The sequence below is a fragment of the Mya arenaria genome, chromosome 2 (genome assembly GCF_026914265.1).
Source record: "Mya arenaria isolate MELC-2E11 chromosome 2, ASM2691426v1".
Classification (NCBI taxonomy): domain Eukaryota; kingdom Metazoa; phylum Mollusca; class Bivalvia; order Myida; family Myidae; genus Mya; species Mya arenaria.
The window spans coordinates 64,992,607-65,015,017 of record NC_069123.1 but is presented as its reverse complement, the minus strand read 5'-3'; the positions used below and the strand labels follow the sequence as shown (position 1 = coordinate 65,015,017).

The window sequence follows — 22,411 nt, the reverse complement described above, 5'->3', positions numbered from 1 at the left end:
TTTCTTGTATGAATTGATTACTACAATCCTTATAAGGTCAACAGGAAGCTTGAAAAAGTATCTGTTACATGTATTAAGGCATGATTAAAATCATTTTTCCATTTTGCAAAAAGCAGATGGTTAATTTATACCACCTTCAGGTAGTCATGATGAACTCTTCAAAGATATCCCAGGTAAAGGTAGTCACGATAAACTCTTTCAAGTTATCCCAGGTATGCATGGTCACCTCTTAAAAGATATCCCAGGTATTCATGATCACCTCTTCAAAGATATCCCAGTTATTCATGATCACCTCTTCAAAGATATCTATCCCAGGTAGTCATGATCACCTCTTCAAAGATATCTATCCCAGATAGTCATGATCACCTCTTCACAAAGATATCCCAGGCAGTCATGATCAACTCTTCAAAGATATCTCAGGTATTCATGATCACCTCTTTAAAGATATCCTAGGTAGTCATGATCAACTCTTTAAAAATATCCCAGATATTCATGATCATCACCTCTTCAAAAATATCTCAGGTATTCATGATCACCTCTTCAAAGATATCCTAGGTAGTCATGATCAACTCTTTAAAAATATCCCAGATATTCATGATCACCTCTTCAAAGATATCCCAGGTAGTCATGATCACCTCTTCAAAGATATCCCAGGTAGTCATGATCAACTATTAAAAGATATCCCAGATATTCATGATCACCTCTAAAAGATATCCCAGGTAGTCATGATCCCCTCTTCACAGATATCCCAGGTAGTCATGATCAACTCTTAAAAAATATCCCAGATATTCATGATCCCCTCTTCAAAGATATCCCAGGTAGTAATGATCAACTTTTAAAAGATAACCCAGGTAGTCATGATCAACTCTTTAAAGATTTCCCTTTGTAACCATGCAGTTGTTGCAAGCATACTTTAAAGCCCTGGTGAAGGGGAGATCAATGCAAACTGAACATGGATGGTTTGTGTGGAAATGAGCCCACTTTTTTGGTAGAAAGTTCTATGTGATTAGTTAAACAACAGGTCAAATTGCAGATGATGTTAGCAAAATGATGCATGAAGTTAAATGACAGGCCATAGCTGTCAGACTTGAAAGGAAATTCACTTGGTGGTTTAAGCGTGAACAAAAGCCAAGATCAATCAATGCTTCAGACCCTTGATCTATGTATTCTAGGGTGATTTGCAAACAAAAGTGTATAATAGTTACTGTGTACTTTCAGGAGAATTAATTTGTGGCACAGTTCACATAAGTTCCGCTTATGTTGATTTTTCCATGCAGATAAGTAACCATACTTGTATGAAAAATTATTTCTCAATTTCACCAAGCATAGAAAACTACCAACAATGGAAGTGTTTTTTGTCACAGACTCAATCATGTCATCTAAAATCCACACAATTCTTTCATATTTTTTCAATCTTCTCTTCAACTTTGGCCCATTTCAGATGAACTTTTTTCAAAGCACAGTAAAAAAGACCCTTATCATATAGTTTCTTGTAATTCCTCAGGTGAATCCAATTCCGTTTAACTAGTAGTTGCTTCACATAATCCAACCTATTTTTGTAAATCTTCTTAATCCAATGTTCTTGTAACTCCTCAGGTGAATCCAATTGTTGAGCTAGTAGTTTTCTTCACATAAACCTATTCTTGTAGATCACTTTCTTAATCCAATGTGACCTTTTTTCTCTAATTCCATGTCTTCATTAAACCAAAAGTTACGTATTTCTTAACACACCCAGTGAAGACTTTCTTTTAAGTCTTTACTGATTCGAACCACATTTCTTACACTTGTATAGATCCTGAGTTTTATCTGTAGACTTCAAATCAAACAACTTTTTTTTTCATAGTTTTCCAAACATAACATGACCTCTTTGCTCCTCAAGTGTATCCAGGTGAACATCCAATTTCAAGTCATGATTCCAGGTGATCAGTTGATAAACTGCATTGCTTAAGATTTAGAACTTCACATCAGCTGTCACCGCCATAACTACTCATATGAAGCATTGAAGGCTGGGGCGTAGCCAGCATTATGACCTTACGCATGTGTGTAACATCAATTTGAAAAATGAAAAAATAAATATGGCAAAAAATGGCATCAAATTCAAGGGCTAAGCTAAATATTGATATCAGAATAAAGGGAAGATCAGCTATAGTAAGCATTTTTTCTCTGTGTTGGATAGCTTACCGAGCCTAAATCAATCACTTGGTTACTACAAGGTCGGCGGCCCCGAACCTATAAATCCCTCCAAATACACATCAGTGCCCAACATGTTAGTTCTATATTTCATTTTTTTTTCCTTGGGGAGCCCCCCTACAGCTACAGGGATATTCCTCCTTCAACACCATCCCCCTTTCGTGCGTAACATTCAGTAAAGCCTCACTACGCATCTGGAAGGCATATACCAAGTAAACTGAATGCAGTACTTAAAAGTGACTCACTTTTGTTTTTGGACCAAATATTAGTTTTCCCGGTAATGCATCTGAAAAAAACTATTTTTATCATTTTTTTATGTTATGAATAATGCAGAAAAAAATCCAGTGCATAAAAATTTATTTTGGTTTTTGTGGGGTTCAAACCCACGCCAGGAAAAACCAAGTAAACAGTAAAAAAAACAGCCGGCTAGTCAACACAGCCACCGGGACTTTAACAAAAATGGTGGATATGTTGGCCCCTTAAGGAAACATTCATTATATCACATGATACATTGTCAATCAACCAATCAAACAACACATCAGCCGTAATTAATTTTGAATACACGTTTGAAATTGTGGTCTTCAACATTATTTTGCTAAAGGGTTCCAGCTTTTGCTATTTTTGTTTTAACACTCCTTTCCTTATCATACATGCCATATTTTCTGGAGACCATTCAGGGGGATTTGTTCAAAAGGCTGAAAATTCAGGGGGATTTTGGTTGTATTCAGGGGGATTTTTTTAGCAGGTCTAAGTTGGCGAAATTTTAAAGTATTTTTAGACGCAAGTATGAAAAAATGTATTCACATATAGTTTGCTTTGAAAACTCTAAACTTTTTCATTATACAGAATTATTTTATGTCATGATTTATCATATTTTTATGATACACTGTCATGTCATACTGTAATGCAGTTGCAGAACAAAATATGTCATTGGAAAAATATGTTTTCGAGACAATTAAATTAAATTTACCTTTCTCCAAAGTCTTTAAAAAAATTGTGCTTAATTCTATCAGCTTTGATGACTTTCAGACAATAAGAGAATAGAATAAATATTATTAATTTCTTCCTTCCAAAAGAGTAATATTTCTTTGCCTTTGATAATTACTACAAATTAATTGATCACTTGTTGTAAAAGTTTCCTTTTGGAGAGTTTCACTCACATACTGTGGTTTCACTTTGTCATTATTGCCTGATGTAAAATTTCAAAAAAATAAAAAAAATAAAAATTCCGGGGGATTTTTATCTCCCGCCGGGAGACCGGGGAATGGATCGAAATTCCGGGGGATTGTTCCCCCCGCCGGGGGATATGGCATGTATGCCTTATGATTTAACACTTAACAAATTACGTGTCCCCAAGCTATTACTACCAGTATAGAGATATATGGTCATTTGATAAACTACAGTGCTTTAGAACGTGTCCCCCAGATATGACCACCAGCATAGCGATATATGGTCATTTGATAAACTACAGTGGTTTAGAACGTGTCCCCCAGCTATGACCACCTGTATAAAGATATATGGTCATTTGATAAACTACAGTGCTTTAGAACGTGTCCCCGAGCTATGACTACCTGTATAAAGATATATGGTGATTTGATAAACTACAGTGCTTTAGAACGTGTCCCCCAGCTATGACCACCAGCATAGAGATATATGGTCATTTGATAAACTACAGTGCTTTAGAACGTGTCCCCAAGCTATTACTACCAGTATAGAGATATATGGTCATTTGATAAACTACAGTGCTTTAGAACGTTTCCCCCAGCTATGACCACCAGCATAGAGATATATGGTCATTTGATAAACTACAGTGCTTTAGAACGTGTCCCCCAGCTATGACCATCTGTATAAAGATATATGGTCATTTGATAAACTACAGTGCTTTAGAACGTGTCCCCCAGCTATGACCACCAGCATAGAGATATATGGTCATTTGATAAACTACAGTGCTTTAGAACGTGTCCCCCAGCTATGACCACCTGTATAAAGATATATGGTCATTTGTTAAACTACAGTGCTTTAGAACGTGTCCCCGAGCTATGACTACCAGTATAAAGATATATGGTCATTTGATAAACTACAGTGCTTTAGAACGTGTCCCCCAGCTATGACCACCAGTATAGAGATATATGGTCATTTGATAAACTACAGTGCTTTAGAACGTGTTCCCCAGCTATGATCACCAGTATAGAGATATATGGTCATTTGATAAACTACAGTGCTTTAGAACGTGTCCCCGAGCTATTACTACCAGTATAAAGATATATGGTCATTTGATAAACTACAGTGCTTTAGAACGTGTTCCCCAGCTATGACCACCAGTATAGAGATATATGGTCATTTGATAAACTACAGTGCTTTAGAACGTGTTCCCCAGCTATGTTCACCAGTATAGGGATATATGGTCATTTGATAAACTACAGTGCTTTAGAACGTGTCCCCAAGCTATTACTACCAGTATAAAGATATATGGTGATTTGATAAACTACAGTGCTTTAGAACGTGTTCCCCAGCTATGATCACCAGTATAGAGATATATGGTGATTTGATAAACTACAGTGCTTTAGAACGTGTCCCCCAGCTATGACCACCAGTATAGAGATATATGGTTATTTGATAAACTACAGTGCTTTAGAACGTGTCCCCGAGCTATTACTACCAGTATAAAGATATATGGTCATTTGATAAACTACAATGCTTAAGAACGTGTTCCCCAGCTATGATCACCAGTATAGAGATATATGGTCATTTGATAAACTACAGTGCTTTAGAACGTGTCCCCCAGCTATGACCACCAGCATAGAGATATATGGTCATTTGATAAACTACAGTGCTTTAGAACCTGTCCCCCAGCTATGATCACCAGTATAGAGATATATGGTCATTTGATAAACTACAGTGCTTTAGAACGTGTACCCAGCTATGACCACCAGTATAGAGATATATAGTCATTTGATAAACTACAGTGCTTTAGAACGTGTCCCCCAGCTATGACCACCAGTATAGAGATATATGGTCATTTGATAAACTACAGTGCTTTAGAACGTGTCCCCGAGCTATTACTACCAGTATAAAGATATATGGTCATTTGATAAACTACAATGCTTTAGAACGTGTTCCCCAGCTATGATCACCAGTATAGAGATATATGGTCATTTGATAAACTACAGTGCTTTAGAACGTGTCCCCGAGCTATTACTACCAGTATAAAGATATATGGTCATTTGATAAACTACAGTGCTTTAGAATGTGTTCCCCAGCTATGATCACCAGTATAAAGATATATGGTCATTTGATAAACTACAGTGCTTTAGAACGTGTCCCCGAGCTATGACTACCTGTATAAAGATATATGGTCATTTGATAAACTACAGTGCTTTAGAACGTGTCCCCGAGCTATGACTACCTGTATAAAGATATATGGTCATTTGATAAACTACAGTGCTTTAGAACGTGTCCCCCAGCTATGATCACCTGTATAAAGATATATGGTCATTTGATAAACTACAGTGCTTTAGAACGTGTCCCCCAGCTATGACCACCAGTATAAAGATAATATGGTCATTTGATAAACTACAGTGCTTTAGAACGTGTCCCCCAGCTATGACCACCAGTATAAAGACATATGGTTTACTGTTAAACTACAGTGCTTTAGAACGTGTCCCCCAGCTATGACCACCAACATAGAGATATATGGTCATTTGATAAACTACAGTGCTTTTGAACGTGTTCCAAAGCAATGATTGCTACAGTCATATGATTTACAGTCAAAATACTTCAAAACGTAATGGATGTCTTAAATTTCAGTGTCAAAGTTGGATGCTTTTCATGATGAACATAAATAAAGGATTGATAGGTATTAAAATTAAAGCAATGGACCTTTGTTTACACCTTCTAAAATACTAGGCACAATAATGCGATTATAGGGAACTTTCGCCTATTCAAAAACCGTTAAAGACTCAGAAGCAGCTGTTTATATGGAGTACTAAAATACTAAATTATACTGTATTAGCTAAATCTAAATCAAAGATAAAGTACAGTGTAGATCTTCCTTTATTTCTTAATTGTTTGATTTACCCTAATTATTTCATAAAATAATCATGGGAAAATGTGGCAACTACTTACATTATTATTTTATATAAACACAATCAAAATTGAGTTCATTTTGACAAGAGAAATTTATGATAAACATTGTCAACCTTAAAACATTGTCATCCTTAATACTTTGCTGCAAAGGCAAATTTTTCTATTTACACAAATATCTATGACGTAAATAGACCATCCAAGCACCTGCTGAAATCCGTACTGTCGTTTATCTGGCAATACTACAATCCGTACTGTACCTTAGGCTAACCTCATCAAAACACGTGTTTACTTTAAATACACCACCAACTCCATCACTCGTTTCAGACGTCGTTTTGTAAAACAAACGCCTTTGTCACCATATACCATTGGAGAGTAAGTATTTTACCGACAAATGTTAGTTGGTGTTAATAGAAATATAGTATGTAAGCTACTTCTCAGTAGGCATTTCATATAAAATAAAATATTATTTCGGATGGTGATTTTTTCGGATGAATGTTAGTATAGAATCTTATTCCACATTTAGATAATTGTTTTTTTGAATCAGGGAACCTTTTGTTATATTTTTACGTTACCATGGATGCCACAACTCTCAGTTGTAAGTCACATGCCAAAAAATGATTTTAAGCTTAATTTCCAATTAAAAATTTAGCTTTAGATTGAGAAGCAACAATGACTGCATTTTCAATACATCCAAACACATCCAAACACATCCTAACATAGCCCCCCAAAAAACAGTTTGTTTTAAAAATGATCTTTGTTAACATGTTTTCATTGTTTAATCCATGTAGGTTAACATATACAAGATACAGGAAATTTATGAGACTATTTTCTTTAATCTAGAATCTTTATTTGAAGTTGAGTATATGTGTAGTTAGTGTTAGAACCAACCACCCAGTTAGCTGAGTTTGTAAGAGCACCGTGCTAGTGTTCCAGCAGTCATGGGTTCAAGCCCCTAACCGGGCGCACTTTTCCTCCTAGGTTTACCACAATGGTGGCAGTGGTAAACGGCAGTAGTGCCTCCGTCAGCCTGAAAGGTTAATGGGGGGAGGAGTGTAGTGTGTGTGGGTTAGAACTAGTTGCCCAGTTGGTTAGAGCGCCCTGCTAGTGTTCCGTCAGTCGTGGGTTCGAGCGCCACACCAGGCACACTTTTCCTCCCAGGTTTACCACAGTGGTGGCAGTGGTAAACGGCAGGAGTGCCTCCATCGGTCTAAAAAGGTAATGGGGAGGAGTGCAGTGTGTGGGTTAAAACTAGCCGCCCGGTTAGCTCAGTTGGTTAGAGTGCCCTGCTAGTGTCCCAACAGTTCTGGTTCGAGCACCACACCTGCCGCACTTTTCCTCCCAGGTTTATTACATACCGGTATGCAATCAAGAAAAATCTTTTTCATACCTTCATACTATTTAATTTTAGTTTTCATCTGAAACAAACATATAGACAAAAGGACTATAGAGTGTCTGATATCAGTTTTAACATTGAATAGCTTCAGATATCTATGGTTAGACAACAGTTACCTCCAGCCGGCCACTCATAGGCCTGCAAAAGTGTTTGATAAATCTCACACACAACTGTTTTTCTGTCGGATATTTCAACTGGTAAATCTCGTGCAAATCGTGCACCTACTTATGTTACAAGGACTTTCTTAATACTACAGAAATGTTTGTTTCCTGTGCTTTCCTGACATTTTTCTCATACAAATGTATGGTATCGGACTGAGAAACAAGCAATACACTTTCTGTTGTCTAAGTCGGATAGATCACGAGTAGCTGTTTGATATGGAATTATCAACTCCCTACGCTCGCTGATAAATTCCATATCAAATGGCTACTTGTGATCTATCCTATACAAATTGACCAATAGCAGCTAATGAAATCGCTGGCTGCATCCATCGTTGAATAAATGATAATGACTACGGACGCCATGAGTATGCAAGTTATTATTGAAATTCCAAATTTTGAATCCAATTTTAGGTTATCTTAACTTAAATTCGAAAACTTACGGCATCGTCATGTTCAATTTAGTCTCCAATTCAATCGAGTGGTCAGTTACATAAATTATAAACAATGTATGAGTATTAATTATCAATTATACTACATGATATATTGCAGGGACAGTCATATGTCCAGTTGATAGTCATACTGCCGATCTGCACCATGGACACAAAGGTCAATAAAGGTCATGAAGACAAAGGTGATGGTCATCTGCTGCAGCTGTTGTACGAGATGGAGGCTGCAGCAGAGGAGATTCTGTCAGACAAACAGCAAATCATCGACCTGGACAGGAAACGCCAGAAAACAAGAGAGGCCATCAGGTATCATGCAGGTTTTCAATGAGATACTATTCTAAATCTTTCAACTAAATTACAATTGCTTTCATTTTAATATACCGGTATCATTTTGTGTACGGTATGCTTCATTTATTGTAATAAGAATGCCAATTATCAAAAGCAACTTATACGTCATTATATGTTGTTTTTTTACATAAGAAATAAGCATTACCTATTGTTTCAAAAAGATGATCTTCATTTTTTAGCATTTTAGATGTTTCCACTGTAATTTAAGCTACCAGTAACTATTCAATGCGTTTAATGAGATAAACTTTAGTTGGGTTTGTGTTGCTGCAGGGTGTTATCTAAGGACAAGAAGAGTGGGAAACACTGGGTGTGTGCAGGCAACATGTTCCTCAAGCTGCCTGCTGACAACACAAAGACCATCCTCAATCATGGTAATGAACACTGGCATGTTCTTTCATCAAACCAAATAGTATTAATAAATGAAAATGAAACTTTTCCGTTTAATTCCTAGATCAATCAGAATTCAAGAGACACTTTTATACAGTTGCAATAAAACTGTTCAAAATGTTCCATATCAGGTATTCATGAAGCAATGTACATGTGTGTAAGTAAATATTTCACTTTTGAAGTTGATAATTTAAAGCAAAGTTATTATTTTTGTATGCCCCAAATATGAAAATAATCAAGAAAATATGTTCTTACTATATGCATATCATCAGCATGGATATAGGATTAAATAGGAAGTAATCTATTGATGCATTTGGATATTTCCCCTATGTTTCAAGTTCTCACTTAGATGATTTGTAAATCAGGCCCCAGACCAAAATTCGGTAAATTCAGAAATTCAAATGACTAGAAATATCAATATCACAGAGAAATACTTCTATATTTTCTAGCATGCTGCATGTAGTTTGATTATATTGATACAACGCTGAAATTTGAACAATAAAAAATAAAAGATATAAGTCTCTTCCTTGCAGATTTCAACCAGCTGGATCTGGAGATCGGCGAGATGCGTCGGAACCTTAAGCCCAAGGTGAACAAGTTACGTGACCTTGAGATGAAGGACGATGCCAAGGGCTTCAATCTTACCCCACTGAGTCGCTCTGACATGAAACTCATTGATGACTACTGTGACTGATTCAGTCACAGAAGTTAGACTTCTACTCTCAAAATCTTACATATCATGTGGCTCAATATTTTAAGCAAGCCCTAGACATATAACATTTAGACTAAGAACAAGCCCATCTATCATTTTACCAGTACAGGGCTTGGGCTTATTTTGATCACTGCGGATTGTTGTGTACAATGACTTTGACTTATGTTGTGTACACAGAACAGTGACTTTTGACAGACTGATTATGCGCAGTCCTGTGACTTGCGAATGATTGTCTGTAGTTTGCACAATCCTGTAACATGCGACTGATTGTCTGGACTCTGGAGTGTGCTCAGTACAATGATTTGTGACTGATTGTGCAGTGAACACAGTAGTGACTTGTGACTAGTTATATGTAGAGTACACAGTACAGTAACTTGTGATTAGTTATATGTAGAGTACACAGTACAGTGACTTGTGACTGGTTATATATAGAGTACACAGTACAGTGACTTGTGATTGGTTATATGTAGATCACACAGTACAGCAACTGGTTGCTGGTTATATGTAGTGTATGCAGTACAGTGACTTGTGACTGGTTATATGTAGAGTACACCAACAGTGACTTGTGACTGGTTATAAGTAGTGCACAGTACAGCAACTGGATACTGGTTATATGTAGTGTATTCAGTATAGTGACTTGTGACTGGTAATTTGTAGAGTATACAGTATAGTGACTTGTGACTGGTTATATGTAGAGTATACAGTACAGTGACTTGTGACTGGTTATATGTAGATTATACAGTACAGTGACTTGTGACTGGTTATATGTAAAGTATACAGTACAGTGACTTGTGACTGGTTATTTGTAGAGTATACAGTACAGTGACTTGTGACTGGTTATATGTAGAGTATACAGTACAGTGACTTGTGACTGGTTATATGTAGAGTATACAGTACAGTGTTTGTTGGTTGATTGGCTGTAGTGTACACAGTACAGTGACTTGTGACTAGTTATATGTAGAGTACACAGTACAGTGACTTGTGACTAGTTATATGTAGAGTAAACAGTGCAATGTTTGTTGGTTGATTGGCTGTAGTGTACACAGTACAGTGACTTGTAACTAGTTATATGTAGAGTACACAGTACACTGTTTGTTTGTTGATTGGCTGTAGTGTACACAGTACAGTGACTTGTGACTGGTTATATGTAGAGCCCACAGTACAGTGACTTGTGACTGGTTATATGTAAAGTACACAGTACAGTGACTTGTGACTAGTTATATGTAGAATACACAGGACAGTGACTTGTGACTGGCTATATGTAGAGTACACAGTACAGTGACTTGTGACTGGTTATATGTAGAGCCCACAGTACAGTGACTTGTGACTGGTTATATGTAAAGTACACAGTACAGTGACTTGTGACTAGTTATATGTAGAATACACAGGACAGTGACTTGTGACTGGCTATATGTAGAGTACACAGTACAGTGACTTGTGACTGGTTATATGTAGAGTACACAGTACAGTGACTTGTGACTGGTTATATGTAGAATACACAGTACAGTGACTTGTGACTGGTTATATGTAGAGTACACAGTACAGTGACTTGTGACTGGCTATATGTAGAGTACACAGTACAGTGACTTGTGACTGGTTATATGTAGAGTACACAGTACAGTGTTTGGTGGTTGATTGTCTGTAGTGTACACAGCACAGTGACTTGACACACAGGAAAGTGACTGATTACAGTAATTTTGTTTGTGTTTGTGTATTGACCTTTTATCATTTACTAGGTCCTGGTATATTGACGTTATATTATATGCTGAGGCCTATGACCTTATATTATTTCCTTGGTCCTACTGTGTTGATGTTATTATACCCCGACAAACGAAGTTTGAAGGGGGTATATTGGAGTCACCCTGTGGTCGGTCGGTCCGTTGCAATTTCCTTGTCCGGAGCAAAAACTAATGGATGGAATTGGATTAAACTTCATACAATGATAGAGCATAATGAAAGAAGTGCAGTGTACAATAACCATAACTCTATTCTTGCTTATTACTGAGTTATTGCTCTTTGTTACTTCTTTTTGTCCGGAGTATAACTTGAAAAGTACTGGATGGATTTCATTGAAACTTCATACAATAGTAAAGCACAATGAGAGGAAGTACAGTGTTCGAGAACCATAACTCTACTTCAGCTTATTACTGAGTTATTGCCCTTTATTTGGGGTTTTTTGCTGTCAATTTTTTTTCCAGACATTAACTTGCAAACTACTAGATGGAATTTATTAAAACTTCATACAATGGTAAAGCACAATGAAAGGAAGTGCAGTGCACAAGAACCATAACTCTATTTCAGCTTATTACAGAGTTACTGCTCTTTGTTACTTTTTTTCTTGTCTGGAGCATAACTTGAAAACTATTGGATGGAATTTAATAATACTTCATACAGTGATAGATCATAATGAGAGGGAGTGCAGTGTACAGGAACAGCAATTCTATTTCAGCTAATTGCAGAGTTACTGCCCTTTGTTACTTTTTTCTTGTCCGGAGCATAACTTGAAAACTATTGGATGGAATTTAATCAAACTTCATACAGTGATAGATCATAATGAGAGGGACTGCAGTGTACAGGAACCGCAATTCTATATCAGCTAATTACAGAGTTACTGCCTTTTGTTACTTTTTCTTGTCCGGAGCATAACTTGAAAACTATTGGATGGAATTTAATAAATCTTCATACAGTGATAGATCATAATGAGAGGAAGTGTATTGTACAGGAACCACAATTCTATTTCAGCCAGTTACAGAGTTATTGCCCTTTGTTACTTTTTTCTTGCCCGGAGCATAACTTGAAAACTAACGGATGGAATGTAATAAAACTTTACACAATGGTACAGCACAATGAGGAGTTCAGTGTACATGAATCAATTCACTTTTTTAGCAAATTACAGAGTTATTGCCTTTTTCTGTGGGTTTTTTTTTGTCAAATTTTTGTCCTGACAGTTACTTGAAAACTACTAGATGGAATAGCATAAAACTTCATATAATGATAAATCATAATGAGAGGCGGCATTCGGGGGTATTAATCACCTTCAGTGATAGCTCTAGTTTAATCTGTTGGATCCTGATGTATTGAAGTTATGTTATATGCTGGGACGTTTTGCTATATTGACATATTTTCTGCTGGGACATGCTGTATTGAGGTTATATTCTCTATAAAACAACACATTTTTTGGCAGATCTACATGACTAAAAGTAATTGAAGGATAAATAAACCTATAAAAAGGTAATTAAAGAAATATATAAAGACTGGAGTTAGTTTGGCTGTTTTATTCCCTTTCTTACACCCAGATCTATTGATACATAAATAATCTAATTACAATAACATTCATGTCCATCGTCACTGTAATGCAAGCACTCATTATAAGGTATCCAGTGAATTTACATGCCTGATGACCTAGTATTATTTTGGTATCGTTTAAAAGGGTCTTATAAATAAAAAGAGAGTATTGAAAACATACCTGGCCTGAAAAATAGGCCATTTTATGTGTTCTCCGTTGAAAAATACTGTAAATTTATTTTGATGTTTTGTTGTTTTTTCAGACATTTATTTCACATCCACATGGGGATGGAATCAGTTTGTCAAATACTTTCAAACGATACCAAGATTATAAGGGTTCACGGGCACCAAAATTGAATTTATTATGAATGGATCCATACAAACTTAGTCATAAAGTAAAAAATCTTTGTTTCCACTTACCAAACCGACCATTTTTTTCCTCCCAACTTTAATAATAAAAAATGCGCTTTGATCGCTTTGTGGACTTCTTTAGTAATTTCCTATATACCGTTAACAAATTTATAGGAGTGAACATACAGAAAATACCATTCCATATTCAAAATTATTTACAATCTATACCCCAATATAGGTGGATTAAGTAGAAAATCTGAGTTATCAAAAGTTATGCCGACCTAACTCCCCTATTAATTTTTAAGATGCTAGTGGAAACAAAGGTTTATTATTTTTGGCCTTATATGACCATCAGATACCTTAATACAATGAATGAATATGTTCAAATCTAGAACACCTTACGAGCATGCCTGGTATGATATTCATGCTCAACAGTCAACATCATCATTTTAACACAGTTAAATTTTATAATTTGAACAAAATCAAGTTGAAATGTTTTGCAGCCATAATGCGCATGTAAAAGAAGAAGTTATTATAATTAACTGACAAAGACAGTGCTCTATGTCACAGGAGATGGGTAACAACTTCAAATATCTAAACAGGAGTATTTCTTAATATATTATTATCTAAACCAATCTATAGTGAGCTAAAAATGTGTATGATAACCACAATCATAAATGGCATTTACTATAATGAATATATTTTTTCAAAATGAAGAGGACAATATTTGGCATTATTTACAAACTAAAATTACCGCACCACACATTTTATACATAATGAAGGAATGACAACAGAAAAACAGACAATACCGGTAAATACAATAGATACACCTATCAATGAATTGCCCCACCTGGGGTGGGCACTCCCAGGGGATTAAAAAAAACACATTTTCCCACCCCCTGAGGCAGAGAAATTCCCATTTGGTCAAAGGTGTTCCAAGCATCAAATATCCTTTGAAAAAAATCTGGCTACGAATATTTCATGGGTGGCAGTCTTGCCAAGCTTGTTGAAATTTTGCCTGTTTGGAATCACCTCCTGTCTTGAGCCCCTTACCAGCTGACTGCGCCCCCAAGGTGGGCCAATTCATTGATATGTGCAAGGTACACGGACAATATCACCAGACTTGAAAGACGACAAGTGTATAGATAAATAATATCAAATAAACAATAACAGTTGGTGTACAGGTAGGACAACAGTGTTGTAAAACAAATTATGCAAACAATCTAACAACAATAGCTGATGAAATGAAGTATATAAGTTAATGATTTACAAAGATAGGAGAGAGGTACTATCATAGCTTTGGGTGTCACTCGGTGGTTGCTTCATGCAAACATTTTATGCCCATACCTCAAAAATCATTCCAATATTTACTTGATGAAGCTTGGTACAAATGTTCACAATGACAAAATAATGAATGCTTGTTTGTTGCATGTCATAGCATGCTTAATAGCCGTAGCTAATTCAAATGGTGAGTTTTGCCCTGTGAGGAGTTAACATTGTTCCTGTACTACTGATACAGCAATTTCATTATTATTTCAAGTAATTTTGTCCAAAAACGAGGTATATGACTGTAAATAGAGTTAGAAAACAAAAATGTCAATATTGTGGACAGAGAATAAACATATCATGGTGGATAAAGATAAGTGGGGTCATTAGACTCAGCAGTTTTAATAGGAACTGTTATGAAAAAATGTGCACAAACTGAACTCTGAAAATTCAGGGAGCTGATTTTTTCAATAGATCCAACGAACCATGTTTATAAATAGTTTGTGATTGCATGTATTTTTTAACTATGCTATGATTAATTTCAATGATGGAATGTATGCAGAGATCAAAATGAACTAAACATGAAAAGTTAAGAACAAGTTTAACAACCGCTAGAATACTAAGAGTATGATACAACTATTGCACAGCCCTTGATGCAACCACAGGCTGGGAGCACTAGGTACGAACACTGGTAAAACACAGCTGTTACTATTCCCCAGACTGAGTCCTATTCTATTATGTTGAATCTTTTTTATAGAAATAATACAAAGAAAATCTACATCTAAGAGAACAGTTATATTCCGTTTGTATTTTATCATTTAGACCATTGAAATATCTAAGAACTGATTTGACTTGATACATTACCGTATTATATATACAGTTATTGATAAGCATTTTTTTGTTTTAAAACTTCATGTGAACAATCAACAACATAATAATACCAACGTTATAGATCACAGGACTGGGTATTAGGAATAGCACTGGCATAAATACATACCATAGATAGGCCAATATCATTAACATGTATAGCCTCCTTACTGGCTTATAAAATTGACCTAGAATTCAAGAAACTTCCTATTAAAAAAATAAAATTTTAATGGCAACAACATAATGGCAGATATATCGATGAAATAAAGCACTACAAAAAACATTCGTATGTTCTTTGATTTTCCTCTAGAATATGGATCATTAACTGGTGTCACTACATGCACCTAAGACTGTTACACCCAACTACAGTAGGAGCAATGACTTCAAAAACAGCAGGAAATACAGGCATGTAGTAGTTCACCTGCTTGCACAAACCACCCAGTAAGGAAAAACTTAACATACGTGTATTGTTATCAGTTTCTGAGATTATAACTGACATTTACCTCTTGGCTTTTTCAATATCATATAAAAACAAACTTTATGTACAACTAAATACAATTATTTTACAATTGAAATCAATATATTGTTTATTTATAAAGACAAAAAAATCTTAATAAATATTCACAATCTAAATGCCTGTTCTGAACACAATTTTAATAATGTACTGTACATGTATATTGCAACTATATTGCATGGAGTAAAACATGAAACAATTTTTTAACGATACCACAGCATTTAAGATTAGAATACATAAACATTGCAATCAATTGATAACTAGCACAGACAAAGCGAATAGCCTATATAGATATTTACAATTTCAGTAAGACATTATGTCGTTGACTATTGCATGAAAAGGTACAAATACAATGTCATCAAGGACCGATTATTACAAAAACAATGTTGTCAATGTCATCAAGGACAAATCATTATCTAACATCCAAACAACCATCTACTTAAACAAGTGCAGATCCACTCTTCTATATAGGTTATCATGTCTATTCATGTGATAAGAAAATATACAATACATAATGTACAAATTACAATTGCAAATTCAGGCCTCAAGATAATGTCTTAACATACACTTACTACGTACACATAAGGCCATGCCAAAATAATTCTACGTTAAGTGTCATAGTGCAGGGACGTTTTCAGACTTAAAATTTAATAAAACATTTAGCAGAATCTAAATTAAAGAAATAAATATGATTATCTGCAGTTAGAGAGATAAAGTTATAAAGATCGGAGTCATGACGTACTGTTGTGTACAGGGGAGAAGTTCTTTCTAGACGTTTGATCGTACATACAAGTATATGATTCTTTTCTTTATGATTGTCTTTGTTGAAGTCTGCTATCAACGGACAAAGGGACATTATTGCAAATTGAGTGTTCTGTTTAAGATTTGTTTATCTACTGCCTTCGGTTTTTTCCCTGCTAGGTAATCATAGAATCAGTTTGGTACATAATAATATCATGCCCTGGAGAAAATGCCCCAGTTATGTTTCAGGTCCTGCATCAATAACTGATCTTTTGATAAAATTCCAATAAGACTATAATACCCAATTATTGTGTCAAAGTTTTATCAATACAGATGCTTAAGTCACAGACATTTGTGGTATTTGGTTAAGATGCAGGAAAAACTGGGTTACGATTTGGAATTTGGAACTGTGCTTACCACAAGTCCTGACATAGTACCTGAAGATTTAAAAACAGTTAATGATAAAATAATTGTATATATGTAAATGAATCTTTGTTTTGATATAATTATGAGCATTTATGCATAATATTAAAATTAAACTTATTTTGCATTTTACATTTTAGGAAGACTGGCTATGAATTGTCTAAACTACAATGAGCACCCATTTGAACACCAGTACATTTTTACACATCTTTCTGACTTTAAGACATGGACAAATGAATTAAAGAAAGTATGGGAATTTGCATATAAATCTCATTGCAAATGACACAGAAACCCCAAAAATTGATCAAAATATATTTTGACTCACACTTAGGTTATGTACACAAACATTCCTACAGTAATCCTACCCTTGAAAGAAGAATCTAAACAATAAAGCTGTATACCAGGGTAGGTCTGAACAGTTATTTAAATCTTGATTGCTTCTGGTCATGGGATTTTTTAGCTCTCTCCAGTTTATGTTTTGTTTTAAATTTAGAACAAAATATACAATTTTATTATAACATTTTTTTCTATATAAACTGAAAAGACACTAATATTTTGTTACTGGTACATTCCCAGTAGGTGAAAAAATCATTATGACACTGTTCAAAATCAAGTGTTTGTTAAATAGAGTTCTTGCAGTTAATATTCTTGTAAATTCTTCCATCTCCCAAGTTTTAACAACATCTCAGGAGATCTAACTACCATTTTAAAAACTTAATGAACACAATCATAGGACATTAATTCATAAGTGTTGTTATTTTTGTCTCAACTGCACTGTACAACCAACACAACACAGTAGAGTACGGGTTCAGTGCTTCAAGCTTCATTGTGATATAACATCCCACACATGTTCAAATCTGAACATCTACTGGTAGTCTGGCCCCAATTTCTCGAAACTTCTTAAGTCCCTTATAACAGGATTAAGCTAAACTCACTATTTTTGTTTTTAATTAATTTGTATGATATTTACTTCTTTGAAAGTTTTTATACTTTAGATAGGAATTATCTATATGTTAATTACATTAAACCATTTTTCATTTATCAAAGCTCAATTAAAGTATGTATTTTGGCTAATTGAAATAAGCGACTTAAGCCTGTTAAGCTTAAGAAGTTTCGAGAAATTGGGGCCAGGTCAATAAACTAGACACTGCTGATGCTGGTTAGCAAAAGCTTCACATATTGCATATAAGGCCCAGATTGTTTGGTACGTGAATCAACTTTTACATCCAAGACAGTGGCAACCTAATCTCCGGGTGAGCTGTGGGGTGAGGCAAGGTATGGACATTCCCCATGAAGATGGCTGCCCACACACTTCACCGTAGGCACGTGCCCTGAGTCCCACATACCCTGGCCACACTGGGAACACAGTCCATGCAGAGTGCACGGAATCATTGGCCTACGACGGTACTCGTTCAACAAGCCTCGTGCCTAAATTGAAAAACATTACTTAACTACATGTACTCATAGTATTTGATACAAGGTCAAACATGTACATGCATTATAACATATTTTAAATAAAAAAAACAACAAATAAGAACAGATTAACAATTTGATAACACAGAACAACAAATGCGGGAATGTGACAAAACCATTTTTAAATGATTGACAGAACTTCAGCCTGTGTTGTGTGAATTATAACTACGTGAAAACCTGTTTTTTGCGTGTTGTAAAAGAACATGATCAAATGATTAGACAATATACACAGAAGACAGGGAGCATTGCATAAGAATGGAAAGGTTAAAGGGAAAGGTTAGTCGATTGATAATGAATTCTGTTTCAACTGTTTTTTTCTACTTTTAGTAACAGTGACATTGACCTTAAACCTCTAGGCCAAAATGCAATGCCGTGAAGGGTCTCCATAAACTCTTCCTATCTACCAAGTTTGGTCACAATATGTCAACCCATACTAAAGCCTTAGCTATTTGAATTATTCTTTAAAATTCCTGTCAAAGACCCTAGCTTGTAATGTAAACATGTAGCACGTGGGGAATGACATCACAGACCGTGTGCACATTTTAAGGCTTGTCTTTTGTAACAAATAAATATCTGGAACTGTTATACATGTAGACGCATGATGCGGCATCTGTGTTGCAATCTCAGCTATTACATTGTTATTTTTCTTCCCTCTTTTGCAAACATTGTATTTCCGTAAGCTGGTTTCTGACATTTTTGGTTAATTATAAATACTGCTCATTATATTTTTAAGCATATATATTGCCATGTGTAAGGAATGATATTAGATTTTTTGAAGTAAGGGATGCAACTCTTTTAATTTCAAAAGCTGATTTTGATTAAATTGATTCCTCTTCATAGTGCAACAGTTACGAAATAACAATTTATTTTTCGATAAAATTAATCTAAAAGCAATCAGGATTTTCATACTCCATTTAACCAGAAGGGTGATTTACTGTGTTTAAAATGAAGGGTTTTCGACCATGAATCAAAATATTTTGTGAATATGTACTTTGGCAGATGCTGAGATGCAGAGGTTTTAACCAAACATTATTCATGCAGTTTAAAGTTACTACAGACAAAACTTGCAATGATATTGTTAAAAAAACTGTCAAATCTGTTTAGGTTTACAAACTCAACCAGTGTACGAAGTATGGTCACATACAGCAACCCTATTTAAAGTTATTCTGTTTCAACTGTTTTTCTATTTTAGTAAAAGTGACCTTTACCTAAACACTATGGCCCCCAAACGCAATCCCATAAAAGGTCTCCATAAACTCTTCCTATCTACCAAGTTTGGTCACAATATGTCAACCCATACTAAAGCCTTAGCTATTTGAATTATTCTTTAAAATGTCAAAGACCCTAGCTTGTAATGTAAACATGTAGCACGTGGGGAATGACATCACAGACCGTGTGCACATTTTAAGGCTTGTCTTTTGTTACAAATAAATATCTGGAACTGTTATACATGTAGACACATGATGCGGCATCTGTGTTGCAATCTCAGCTATTACATTGTTATTTTTCTTCCCTCTTTTGCAAACATTGTATTTCCGTAAGCTGGTTTCTGACATTTTTGGTTAATTATAAATACTGCTCATTATATTTTTAAGCATATATGTTGCCATGTGTAAGGAATGTTATTAGATTTTTTGAAGTAAGGGATGCAACTCTTTTAATTTCAAAAGCTGATTTTGATTAAATTGATTCATCTTCATAGTGCAACAGTTACGAAATAACAATTTATTTTTTGATAAAATTAATCTAAAAGCAATCAGGATTTTCATACTCCATTTAACCAGAAGGGTGATTTACTGTGTTTAAAATGAAGGGTTTTCGACCATGAATCAAAATATTTTGTGAATATGTACTTTGGCAGATGCTGAGATGCAGAGGTTTTAACCAAACATTATTCATGCCAAGTTTAAAGTTACTACAGACAAAACTTGCAATGATATTGTTAAAAAAACTGTCAAATCTGTTTAGGTTTACAAACTCAACCAGTGTACGAAGTATGGTCACATACAGCAACCCTATTTAAAGTTATTCTGTTTCAACTGTTTTTCTATTTTAGTAAAAGTGACCTTTACCTAAACACTATGGCCCCCAAACGCAATCCCATAAAAGGTCTCCATAAACTCTTCCTATCTACCAAGTTTGGTCACAATATGTCAACCCATACTAAAGCCTTAGCTATTTGAATTATTCTTTAAAATGTCAAAGACCCTAGCTTGTAATGTAAACATGTAGCACGTGGGGAATGACATCACAGACCGTGTGCACATTTTAAGGCTTGTCTTTTGTTACAAATAAATATCTGGAACTGTTATACATGTAGACGCATGATGCGGCATCTGTGTTGCAATCTCAGCTATTACATTGTTATTTTTCTTCCCTCTTTTGCAAACATTGTATTTCCGTAAGCTGGTTTCTGACATTTTTGGTTAATTATAAATACTGCTCATTATATTTTTAAGCATATATATTGCCATGTGTAAGGAATGTTATTAGATTTTTTGAAGTAAGGGATGCAACTCTTTTAATTTCAAAAGCTGATTTTGATTAAAATGATTCCTCTTCATAGTGCAACAGTTACGAAATAACAATTTATTTTTCGATAAAATTAATCTAAAAGCAATCAGGATTTTCATACTCCATTTAACCAGAAGGGTGATTTACTGTGTTTAAAATGAAGGGTTTTCGACCATGAATCAAAATATTTTGTGAATATGTACTTTGGCAGATGCTGAGATGCAGAGGTTTTAACCAAACATTATTCATGCCAAGTTTAAAGTTACTACAGACAAAACTTGCAATGATATTGTTAAAAAAACTGTCAAATCTGTTTAGGTTTACAAACTCAACCAGTGTACGAAGTATGGTCACATACAGCAACCCTATTTAAAGTTATTCTGTTTCAACTGTTTTTCTATTTTAGTAAAAGTGACCTTTACCTAAACATTATGGCCCCCAAACGCAATCCCATAAAAGGTCTCCATAAACACGTCAAACATAACAAGTTTGGTCACAAAATGTCAACCCCTTACTACGGTTATTCAGTTTCAAAAAGGAGTTTGATGCCACCCACCAACATGATCAACTACGTATATCATTTTAATAACCTGGTTTTACTATGTGAAAACCTGGTTAAAAAGAAATGACTAATCCAACACTTTTTGCAGGCTCTTCAATTCATTTATTGAACCTTTTTTCATAGGATCTAAATATTTTGATACTTTCCAGAAACATCATACAATACATATAGCTGTTTGAAAACAAACTCTGCTATGCTGAGTTTTAAAGCATAAGAATAGAACGGATCGAAGTTGGACAAATTACTTTGTTACATTTATGAATAAACTTGACTTATGCTGTCAAATTACCTTTCTAAGTACAAGGTCTCCGTTCATGTGGCAGGCGAGACTACTGAAGTGTAGAAGGATTTCGTCTGCAGGGAGGCACTGCTCAACTATGTCCTCCCCGTAAATGGCCACAATCGCCACGCAGATAAACAGATGGAAGTAGTCTGTCTGGTAGTGGGCCCAGCATGACTCCCAGATACGCAGGGCACCCTTCTCTGGGAACTCACGCTTGAAACACAGCAGAATCCACCTGGAGCAAGCAGGGAATGAATGTGAGCAGTAATGATTATTTACTTTCAATGGTGCCTGTATCTTCTCACATATCCTTTTACCATGACTATTCTCCAGTGTGGAGAAAAAAATGACAATAGTGTTGCTGTTATTGATAAGCCTACTTTTTTTTTTATTTTATGACTAAAGTCTG

General features: G+C 35.2%; 2 protein-coding genes across 3 annotated transcripts in view; one reads left to right on the top strand and one right to left on the bottom strand.

Annotated features, from left to right (window-relative positions):
- Positions 1–6,533: 6,533 nt before the first annotated feature.
- Positions 6,534–12,989, top strand: LOC128203523 (p53 and DNA damage-regulated protein 1-like). Its single transcript, XM_052904973.1, has 4 exons — positions 6,534–6,648; positions 8,380–8,582; positions 8,895–8,995; positions 9,545–12,989. The coding sequence occupies exons 2-4, from the start codon at positions 8,425–8,427 to the stop codon at positions 9,703–9,705; spliced, it is 420 nt and encodes a 139-aa protein (XP_052760933.1). The 5' UTR covers positions 6,534–6,648; positions 8,380–8,424; the 3' UTR covers positions 9,706–12,989.
- LOC128203509 (TBC1 domain family member 16-like) overlaps positions 12,984–22,411 on the bottom strand; it is a 22,584-nt gene continuing 13,156 nt past the window's right edge. For both annotated transcript variants that reach the window (XM_052904961.1, XM_052904957.1), the window contains exons 10-11: positions 22,009–22,237; positions 12,984–18,598 (exon numbers count right to left, since the gene is read on the bottom strand). In XM_052904961.1, coding sequence (XP_052760921.1) covers positions 18,413–18,598; positions 22,009–22,237 — 415 coding nt within the window. In that variant the 3' untranslated portion in view covers positions 12,984–18,412. The remainder of the gene's footprint in view (positions 18,599–22,008; positions 22,238–22,411) is intronic.